An 11,227-nucleotide genomic window follows, 5' to 3' on the forward strand; every position below is an offset into this window, starting at 1 on the left:
GTCAGCCTCACCTCAGTCCCTGGAAAGGTGATGGAACAGCTCATCCTGGATGCCATCTCTAAGCATGTGAAGGATAAGAAGGTGATCAGGAGTAGTCAGCATGAATTCACCAAGGGGAAATCATGCTTAACAAACCTGATAGCCTTCTACGATGGAATGACTAGCTGGGTAGTTGAGGGGAGAGCAGTGGATGTTGTCTACCTAGACTTCAGTAAGGCTTTTGACACTGTCTCATAACATCCCATAGCATCCTCATAGGCAAGCTCAGGAAGTGTGGGATAGATGAGCAGACAGTGAGGTGGATTGAGAACTGGCTGAAAGGCAGAGCTCAGAGGATTGTGATCAGCGGTGCAAAGTCTAGTTGGAGGCCTGTAGATAGTGGCGTCCCCCAGGGGTCAGTACTGGGTCCAGTATTGTTCAATTTATTCGTCAATGACCTGGATGAAGGGACAGAGTGCACCCTCAGCAAGTTTGCTGGTGATACCAAACTGGGAGGAGTGGCTGATACCCCAGAAGGCTGTGCTGCCATTCAGAGAGACCTGGACAGGCTGGAGAGCTGGGCAGAGAGGAACCTCATGAAGTTCAACAAAGGCAAGTGCAGGGTCCTGCACCTGGGGAGGAATAACCCCATGCACCAGTACAGGCTGGGGGCTGACCTGCTGGGAAGCAGCTCTGCGGAGAAGGACCTGGGGGTCCTGGTGGGCAACAAGTTGACCATGAGGCAGCAATGTGCCCTAGTGGCCAAGAAGGCCAATGGTGTCCTGGGGTGCATCAGGAAGAGTGTTGCCAGCAGGTCAAGGGAGGTGATCCTCCCCCTCTACTCAGCCCTGGTGAAGCTGCATCTGGAGTACTGTGTCCAGTTCTGGGCTCCCCAATACAAGAGAGACATGGAGCTACTGGAGGGAGTCCGGTGGAGGGCTACTAAGATGATTAGGGGATTGGAGCATCTCTCTTATGAGGAACGACTGAGAGAGCTGGGCCTGTTTAGCCTGGAGAAGAGAAGGCTGAGAGGGGATCTTATTAATGTGTACAAGTATCTTAAGGAAAAGTGTCAAGAGGATGGAGCCAGACTCTTTTCAGTGGTGCCCAGCGACAGGATGCGAGGCAACGGGCACAAACCGAAACACAGACAGTTCCATCTGAATATGAGAAAAAACTTCTTTACTGTGAGGGTGACAGAGCACTGGAACAGGTTGCCCCGAGAGGTTGTGGAGTCTCCTTCTCTGGAGATATTCAAAATGTGCCTGGATGCCATCCTGTACAACGTGCTCTAGGTGACCCTGCTTGAGCAGGGGGGTTGGACTAGATGATCTCCAGAGGTCCCTTCCAACCTCARCCATTCTGTAATTCTGTGATTCTGTGAAGCGGGAGATGGCTGCCGCCATTTCGGTGGTGTGCCCGGGAGCCAGCCCGCTTCCTGGCACCCCTGGGGACAGCGTGGGTGACAGACCCAGATGCCGCTGACGCTGCCTTGCAGCAGCACAGCTGTCCCCAGCTCAGATTTTGCCAGGTTTCATCTACAGATGGGAACCTGCCCTGGGGATCCACCATGGTCGGGGATATTTGGAAAGGAGGAAACCTGCCACGAGAACAGCAGGCAGGGCAAGGAGACACAGCCAGCGTAAGCTGGAGGAGCTGTCGGAGGAGTCATCTAGGACGCGGGTTTGCAAGGGCTTCAAAGCCCGCTGCCACTGAGTCAGGATGGCGCTTCTGGCCCCGCTCCAGCGGCCCCGTCCCACCAGGCGGTACTGGTAGGGTGAGCAGGGGCCGAAAAACATCGTCAGGGCCAGTCGGGGGTCTGTCAGGAGCAGCCTCAGCACTCTGGGCTTTACGCCGGCACACGATGCAATTTCATCCATGTAGCTAATAAAATTTATCCACATGTTCGCCTTCTCGGGAGAATTGCTTCGTTGGGACATAAAACAGACAAGGAAAAATCAAATGACATCCTGGCACATTTCCGAACACAGCCAGGCAGCTCCGTGCTCCTTCCCACCTCGGTTCCCAGCTCCACAGGGAGCAAACGCCCAGGGCTCAGACAAGTCATCCCACTGCGGGGGACTAACGAAGCAGCGGGCATCAGCCGAGCCCAGGGTCTAGGGTGAGCTCCCTTAGCCTGTGCTCTGTAGTCAGATAAATAAGCCTAAAGGCACCGAAAGAGCCTTTGTGTGGTCAGTTACTAACAGTTACCCTGGTGCAGGCATTGAGCTGAAACTTGTTTTGTCTCTGTAACCCTGTTGTGGCTGAGCCCTCAAAAATGCAACCCAGGGAGAGGGCTGAACTAAGGAATGGTTCTCACATAATGCTGCCATCATTGTAATGCCACAAACATCCATGTAATGTCCTTCCTCAAGATTCACTGGCTTGGATTTGGCCCTTTTTGAGAGGTGAAGGAGTCTACATTCACAACTAAGATTGCCAAATGGGCTGGGGAAAGCTAAAAGATGCAGAAAGCTTCCTGTGCCAAGAGGCACTGGAAGAGCTCAGCCTCGCACTCCCATTTCTCTGCTTTGTCATCAGCTCATCTGCTATTAGTTTATTAGGAAATGCGCTGAGAACTTCAGCTCATTTCGGCAACCAAGCCCATGTAGGTGACACCCGAGCTCTTCCACTACCCCATCCCAGCGCCGATACAGAGGCTAAAGCTGAGCCCTGTAAACAGTGAGCACATGGAACAAATCCAAGCTCTTTCTTCCCAAGGCCTTATCTTCCCTGCAGAAGAGGTGTGCTTAATCCACTTCAGCGAATCTGAGACAGCTTTATCTCCATTGCAACTCAGACTCCTGTATTTCTATGTAACAAAACATGTGAGGACAGCGTGCGTGTCTGGAGTAGATGGGGCTCTTGATGAAAATCCATGTGACACTGTTTTGGCCCAGATTTTCACTGGTATCCTTGGTCGTATGATCCAACTCTGCCCCATCATGAGACCTAACCCAGAGCGCACGCCGCCTGGCCATGAGGTCTCACAACTCACTCCGGGTAGGACAGCCAAGAAAGCTGTTGGTGACTGTGAGGCAGCACATCCAGTGCATCTGTCCTGTAGCCTTGAGGGCATATCCTGACCTACGGTAAAATCCCAGTGCAAACAAGGCAGGGCCTTAGTACTCATATACACAATGGATGTGTTAGAGCCATGTCTAATATTTGTTTTGACCTGCCAAAAACTGTCACCCAAACAACCCACAGCCTGCATTACCCGGCTCTGGTGGGGTTGTGTACGGGGCTCTGGCCCTAGAGCTCCCGGTGAGTGGGTTTGGGAGGGAGAAGCCACGAGATGGCACCACTAGTCTGGAGGAAACCAAGTCTCCAGCCTGAGATGCTGGAAATAAGGGCATAACTTAGCAGCCTGGTGAATTGGGCCACCAGCCTGATCTGTCAGGGGTCTTGCTGCAAGCTGCTGCAAAGGTCAGTGGCATTTGGAGCAAGCCAAGGGTTCCCCGGCCATGGGAAGCTCCAGCCTGGGGGTGCTCCTGCTGTGTCCGGAGCTGAGTCTGGGAAGGGCATGGGTCAGCAGGAACTCTTCGGCTCCCAATGCTTCAGCAGAAACGGAGCAGTTCTGTGCTGCTCGACCAGGGGAGATGTGTCCTTGGTGTCTTGGGTTGTCATCTGTCAAAGAGAGTGACAGCATCTCCCCATCTCGCTACAGGTATTGCGGTAATATCTGCATTCAGGAAGAGTTAGATGCCCTAGACAGGTCCGTGACACAGCCACTGCAGGGACTGCCTTCACCCGTGTTGTCCTGGCCAGTGCAGCGTGCCCAGAGCATGGGAGCAGCACTCACCTTTTGGCCAGCTGCTTCTCCTTCTTTGAAATATCTGCCATCATCTTGGTGACAGGAGGCAGCTTGTTGGAGCCTGGGAAGAAAAAAGAAACAGTGGTCCGTGGGGCCAGAGGCTAACGCACTATTAGTGCCCACAGCCCCAAAATGCACAGCTCCATCAAAAGATGGAAAGTGCCCTTCCTGACATGGCCTGGGCCTTGTGGAGAGCCGGCCAGGCTGCGCTTGACCTCCCTCATGCCACCTCCCCTTGTCCGGGCACGCCAGCTCCTACCTGCAAAGATTCCCGTCACCCAGCGAGCCTGCATTTCTGCTCCCACCATCACAGAGCCTGTCAGTTGTACTAAGCCGATGATGGCCAGTGTCGGCTTTTCCAGCTGTGCAGGGAAGATGCATTTATAGAGGGAACAGCTATGTTTGAAGAGGCTGCGAACCGAGTCTTCCAGGAAGGGAAATGAGAACACGTATCCCGTGGTAAAGACCACCACGTCGATGTTTTCACTTGTCCCGTCTTCAAAAACAGCCGAGCTTTCAGTGAACTCCTTCACGTTTGGTTTCAACACGACAGTCCCAGAGAGGATGCAAAATGGCAGCTCTTCATTTATAATTATGTTAAACTTGGAACTTGCACATGGAGGGAGAAGGAGAGAAGGAGAGTAGCATTAGCTTCTGGAGGGATCCTGAAACATCTGGAAAGGGCTTTTTCAGCAGGATTCAAGGAAACTAGTGCTGGGAGGGATCTAGAGGGGCTCAGATTTGTACCTCTGCCCCCAAAAGCAGGATCAGCCATTGCAAAGCAGCCTGATGTAGGTTTAACCTACCCCTAAAATGCCAAAGTGGTGGCAACTCCACAACCTTCCCAAGCTGTCTGTGCCTCACTGGTAGGTTTTCCTTAAAGTCTGATCAAGTCTTTCCAGCTTTACAGCTTTCCCTGGAGCAGACTGGAGGAACAGGCTTGCTGCCTCCTCGCAGTAGTTGTTGATGTCCCAGCACAGCTGAGAACTGCATGTGGCATGCAGGCTCTGGCCCCAAGGGCCTGAGCTCTGGCTGGGGCACTGGCCCATCTCGCATGGCCGTGGAGGGAGCAGTCACACCACCCTGATGGCTTTACACAAAGGAGAGCATCTCCCTGCAGGCAGAAAGCCTATATAGAAAAGTCCCCTGTAGCCAAACTGTGGGTCCTGAGTCTGCTGTGAACATAGGCACCAAGAGGAAAGCTTCTGACAGTCTCACTTACATTGTGTGAGCATGAGAGTTTGGTACAAAACCCAATACATCATAAAAAGCTACTGATGGAAAAAAAGTTAATTCCGCACTAACAGTTTGCTATTTCTCAACTATTCCCTGAAATGAACAACTGGATATTTCAAATCATTAAAAACCACCAATGAACCAACAAAACAGAGAAAAATACCTTTTAACAGAAGCCAAACCGTAGTTTGTATGGTTAAACCATGAATTGAACTTCCAGAACCCAATCCTTTTCATGATGGCTGACGGGAGAAGCCAGTAGAGAAAATGTGTAAAGCGCGTGGTGATGACCATGTCGAAAGGGAAACCTTGAGATGAAATACGACTGACCACCCACGTGCTGCTCCTGGCACTGAGAAACACCTGGGAAAGAAGGCAGGATTGAGAATCTCTTGCCCAAAGGTCTGATTCCATTTTTGCCCCAAATGGCAAATCCCATCTCCTGTGTTTGGTAGCAGGGAGCTGAATGAATTATCCCAAGGGAGGGAGGTGTCCAGATGAACAACCAGCTCATGGTGGCTTTTGCAGACTTCCAGCAACTGCAAACCAGCCACTCTGTCTGCTTCCCAGATGGTCTAAGCTCCCCAGGAACTGCAGTGCTTATTTCGATGGCCCACAGTTTGAAGGTCCGTTTATTTAGAAAGCCATTGGGCAACGCTTTCCCTGGACATATCCACAATTACTGGTGTGAAAACCCTATTCTTGTGTCCTCCAGCGTCCCTCATGACACACAGACCCTGGGGAGCAAAAGCTCCGGTAGCATGGGTTTCTGTGGGTACTGAGAGGCTAAATATAAAGTTGTCTTTGGAAGGTGGATGGAGGGAAGAAATCCAAGGTCTAGCTTCAGAGTGCAGGACAGCTATTAAAGCCCATGCAATGGCCTGGCTCCCACTTCTGTCACAGGAGGTGCTTGGGCATCTTTTCTGCATACCTGGAGGCAGTTTGGGGAGATATCTGGGGATGGGAGGTGCTGGGTGCACGTAGCTGAGGCGGAAAAGGAGTGATGAACCCTTGTTCAGAGGGCTGGGAGGTGGGAGAGAAAAAAACAGCTGAATGCCAGGACCTGGAAAAGGATTCAGCAGGGGCCATGCAGAGGAAGGGAAAAGGCATCCCCCAGGGCAGTTCTTGCTAATTTTATCAGTACCAAATCAACAGCACGGCGCATCTGCAAGAGACCCCCACCGGGCAGCAATGCCTGTGAATGCTGTGGCTGCAGCACGGACTGTGCTCAGCCCGGTGCCTGTTTTGAGAATAATTCTGCTTTTTCAGCCCAGTTTCTGTCCTGCCCCGCTGTGATGCTGTTTTCACAAGGAGCACTAGCACCAGCTCTGTGTCTAAGGTGCTATTAAGTGGTGCCTTTAAGGGCAGCCATAATTTTAGTTTACTCCTGTCTGCATCTTGTCCCAGGAGGAGCTACTGCACAGCCTGGGGGTACCCAGTGCTGTTGGCTAACGCAGCGCCGAGCCGGGGCTTGGCCATGCTGCCCGACTTGCTGTCGGCAGGAAAGGTCTGCAGGAACCACCGGCAGGCTCGGCACCGCGGTGGAGCCATACCTTTGCAGCCACGCGGCTCAGCTCCACGGAGATGTCGCCGCCGGAGTTGCCGACACCGATCACGAGGACTCGCTTCCCCTGGAAACCCTCCGCATCTCTGTACTCCCTGCTGTGGAGGTACCGGCCTTTAAAGCACGTTTCGATACCTAGGCAGAGAGCATCTCCTACCATCCGGTAAGTTTGTTTGCCCCTATGACATGCTTTTGGCAGCCTTATTGCTGGTTCCCTCGGCAACCCTCAGACCCTTCCGCCCCTTCATCTTGCCTCCCATCTCTCTCTTTGCAGCAGAGCCAAGTGCAGTGAGGCCCATAAGGACCTTGGCTCTGTTGAGTGATGCCAAGGGCAACCACGCTCTGTCTGGCATTCCCTCTCTCCTACCACCCTGTGCGTGCTTGTTTTGGTCCTGCTTTGTAAAGTCTTGTGCAAGAACAAGGCCACATCTTTTGCTCAGCATTTCACCCATTCCTGGATATGCACACATGCATTTCCGTGGGGTGACGTTCACATCTGCCCCAGCCTGTGGGGTTCATGGAGCTTGCAAAAGCAAATGCCAGCTGCAAGCTACCCATCTTCAGGCTGAATTCCTTCCTGCCTGGGGCAAAGCAGCATCATTTCACTGGCTCTGATAGCAGCACTGCCTTTTCCCCAGAGGATTTTACCTCTAAATCTTTCTCTTAGTGGAAGATGGTGCAGCATGTGGCTTGTTCCTGACTTTGGCTCTGTCCCGAAGGAGTGTTGCGGGGCGGGGGGAGCCCACAGCATCACAGAAGTGTGAGGTGCGGCCAGGACCATGGCCCTTGTGGGAATGGCCCCCAAACCACATGGCTCTCAAGCCCACCCAGCTGCAAAGGCAGGGCTTACCTGGAAAAGAAGCCAAGGGCAAAAGGGGTTCCTGGTAATAGCCAGTGCAAACCATGACAGCGTCGAAGATGTGCGACTCCTGGCCTGCTTTGGTCTCAGTGACGATATCCCATTGGCCAGAGGTGGAGAAATCGGGGCGCTTCTTCACACTGAGGACTGTTGTCTTGCATCAAAGCCCAACAAAATTGCAGTCAGGGACTGTGCCTTATTCTTGAGAGGTCCTGCCTGGGCAGGGCTGGGGTCTCCGAGGGCAGGCTGGGCCCTCAGAGAGCCTCATTCCACCTCTGAAGCTGTTAAATCCAGCACTGAACCTTTCCTCTGGCAATTGCCAAGGCTGGAAAGGCACAGATGAGGATTGTCACTGGGCAGCATGTGTTCGAGCAACCTAATATATGGGCTGCATTCAAGATGCGAAAGGCCCACAGCCCTCATGGACTTCATGCACGCCGTTATCCCGTGGCCTGGGCAATGCCCTGGTAATTGCAGCTGTCAACAGTCCTGCTCCTCGCAGCTCTCTATGGACCGTCCCTGATAGCTGTGACTCACCGGGGCCCTGGCTCACCTTGAAGCGTATGTGCTGCAGGAGGTCGAAGTGCCGAGCGTACATCCGGAAGTACTCCAGGAGTTGGTGGTGGGGTAGGAAGTTGGGGAAGTTTTCTGGGCAGGGAAAGTCGCTGAAGCAGGACATCTCCTTGGAGGTGTTGGCAATGACCGACCGGTACACGCTAGTCCTCCCACAGTCCACTGTGTCCTGTATGAAGCAAGTGGTGCTGTTTGCAGAGGGACAGATAAGGACTTTTTTCCTCCGAATCATCAGAGTGGCTTGGATATGAGGAATAAACCACGGCTAGCTCCCACCATCTCCACTCGTGGCTCCAGAACAAGGTGAGCAGTGAATGCATACTCCTGTCAGCCTCGGTGCCTGTCCCTGTGTCACCACTGCAGGAGGCACATACCCCTGGAGACCACAGCTTCTGCTCCCCCATCCCCTTCTCCCCTTGGGGCCAGGGGAGCCCTGTGCCTGGGACGGAGACAACCCACAAGGCCACAGTTGCTCCCTCATCTTCACTGGGGGTGGCAGCCTTCAAAGGCAAGTGGGAACAGGGTGAAACCAGGGGAAAACCTCCTTGCACAGAGCCCACTCACAGCAAAGCACCAGAGCCCCCCGATGTCGTCATTCCTCTCGAAGCAGGTGGGCTCCAGCCCTTCGTCCAGGCAGCACTTGATGGAGGCCAGCCCGCTGGCCCCGGCCCCGATTACAGCCACTCGCCGCACCATGGTGTCCTCCAGGAGGCAAAGCAGGAGTGCCAGGCAAGAAGTTTTACCTGCCATAGGGGTATAATAAACTGGCTATAAAATAGTCCACAGATTAGCAGAAACACTGGCTATAAAATAGTCCACAGATTAGCAGAAACATTGGCTTTCCCCATGGGAAAGCTCCCCCCAACTTCTCTGTCTGGAACTGTTCACAAAGGAAAACTGTCCTTAGACAAAGTCCTCTTCAGTTCCCAGTGCAGGGAATGACACCCAGGCATCCAGGCAGAGCCTCAATGAGCAAGCCAAGGAGGAGCCTCTCTGCAGTTGCTGGTGGATGCTGCTCATTAACCTCTGTACTGTGCTAATAAGCTGAGAGCAAGAATAATGRGCCGCAGGGGGAAGTGTGGCCGGGAGTAACTCCCTGAGGATAAATCACTTCTGTCCCAGTGACCTTGCATCAGTGGGCACTTATCAGGGAGTCAGGTGTCCCTGACGGTCCAGCGATTCCCCTCATGCAGGCCAGGGAAAAGGAGGCACCTTTTCAAATTCACCACACTTCTTTTTCTATTTATTCCCTTTCCCGGTCCAAACCAGGCCATGAAAAGAAGGGGAAGCTCTTCCCAGCTAACCGCTTCGGGATCGCCCCTAGCACTGCCTCACAGGCATCACCCTACYGCTGGAGAGTTTCCCGTTAAACCACATTGCCTGAAAGGGGCAAGAGGACTTCTTATTTCTAAAGCCCCACTGCTGACTTTCTGGTGCAGCTGGTGCCTGAACACTGTCTCAGCTCAGATGCACCAGGCTCACCAAAAAATTCAGGCCGTAAAACTTCATCTGAAGAGGTTTCAAAGAAGCTGGAGAGGAAGACGGGTAGAAAAACAGTGGATCCCTTTTGCAAAAAATGTGAAGGTTTTGATGTTTGTTTCTCATTCCAGCGCAAAACAAGTCCCTCACCTTTTGCCCTTATTTCTGTGTTTCATTTTAAGAAGAATGCTGACCCAGACAGGGTGATGGTTTGAAGGTGGCTGCCTCACAAAGCCAGGAAACCTGGGCTCACTTCTCTGATACCAGGTAGAAATAGGGCTTCACCCACATCCTACACAGTCCAGGCAAAGAGCCACAGGRTTCATGGGAGGCAGCATAGTCTCGTCACTTCTGCCTGTGCAAACTGACCTTCTTGAAACATTTTCAAGAAACATCTTCAGCTAAGTTGACTCATTTTCATCCTTTTCTTTTTATTTTCAATTAAATGGCATTTTCTTGGGGGAAAAAAAAGGCTTTAAAAAAACTTGTAATGCCTGGCTCTGAGTGGGAATGCRGATCAGTGATTCAGAAGTTATGAACAATCATGAAGTGCTGCTCATATTACAAAATACAGGAAAGGAAAAAGAAAAGGAAAAGTTAGAAACCCAGGAATTCAGTGTTTAGATGAGAGGAACTCGAACCTCAGGGCATGTAAACTGAAGGCTATGCTACACCTCACTTAGCAATAAAGCAAAGAAACTAGAAAAAAATTAACCCAGATAAAGTTTAATTAGTTAGCAAACACTCAAACTGCAAAGTCTCAAAAAGGAGCAATTTATAACTGGGTTTCAACCCATTTTATGGCAAACAGCAAGTTAATTTAAGCAAGACTTGGAGGAAACTGCAGAAATCTAGAGAACCCCTCCCCAGAAAAGCAGAGAAAGTAGGATGATCTCATGAACTTTCTCAATCCACTGTTCTGCCAGCCACAGCATGAAGTTAGGCTACAGCTGGTTACTTTTCTACGCAGCTAATAGATATTAAAAAAATTGTGTATATAATGCTGAGTAACTTCCAGCCTGCAGCACTCCACAATCTGCAGGAGCAAGGGATGAAACGCTGAAACTTGGCCGCCTCCTGCTCCCCAGGTCCTGTTTCCGAGAGCTTCCCGGTGCTGGGCACCCAGCTGCCTCCTTTGGGAAAGGGGAGCAATGTGCCTTGGGTGATAAACATCACCCCTCTTTTTTAGGGCTTCCTACAGAGTGTTTCGCTTGCAGGACGAGCCCTGGAGAGCCGATGCCGCCCGGCTGCTGTGCCGGCGGAGCCGCAGCCTGGCCTTGCGTTTCCCACCGCGACTTCACGTCTCCCCCCTGCCCACATCAGCGCAAAGCTCGCAGTTAATGCCAAAACCCCGGGAGAGACTCAAAGGCATCAAAGCGCTAATCGATTTTTTTCTTAAAGCACACAAAACGTGGGTGGAAAGAAGATAGAAACAAACCTTTTCAGAGCAAYGCTGCACCTTTTCTGTTCAGGGTTCGTCTGTCCTTTGCTTGGAGCTTCTCTAGCCACACATTTAAATGACGGGCTAAAGTCCGTTCAGCTCCGGCTTGCTGCCGCTCCTGGACCTTTGACCTTTACCCCCGCGCTCCCACACTCGCATGCTCTTTCTCTCTGYTGTTGCATTTAAAAGCGATTACAGAAGGAAAGTTCTCCGCCTGGGCGCAGCAACCTGCGGYGCTGGCAGAGCCCGGCTCGCCCAAGCCTGCCACCAGGAAGTGTG

The 11,227-nt window shown here is 52.2% G+C and overlaps 1 protein-coding gene across 1 annotated transcript; it reads right to left on the reverse strand.

The window, feature by feature from the left end:
- Nucleotides 1-1,517: 1,517 nt before the first annotated feature.
- Nucleotides 1,518-8,730, reverse strand: FMO4 (flavin containing monooxygenase 4). The gene is made up of 8 exons (XM_026087632.1): nt 8,593-8,730; nt 8,009-8,197; nt 7,447-7,609; nt 6,586-6,731; nt 5,196-5,395; nt 4,056-4,405; nt 3,785-3,857; nt 1,518-1,905 (listed from the first exon to the last, which is right to left on the reverse strand). The coding sequence occupies exons 1-8, from the start codon at nt 8,722-8,724 to the stop codon at nt 1,518-1,520; spliced, it is 1,641 nt and encodes a 546-aa protein (XP_025943417.1). The 5' UTR covers nt 8,725-8,730.
- Between the last annotated feature and the right edge of the window lie 2,497 nt (nt 8,731-11,227).

This window comes from Apteryx rowi, unplaced genomic scaffold (genome assembly GCF_003343035.1).
Source record: "Apteryx rowi isolate R43461 unplaced genomic scaffold, aptRow1 scaffold_729, whole genome shotgun sequence".
In the NCBI taxonomy this organism is placed as follows: Eukaryota; Metazoa; Chordata; class Aves; order Apterygiformes; family Apterygidae; genus Apteryx; species Apteryx rowi.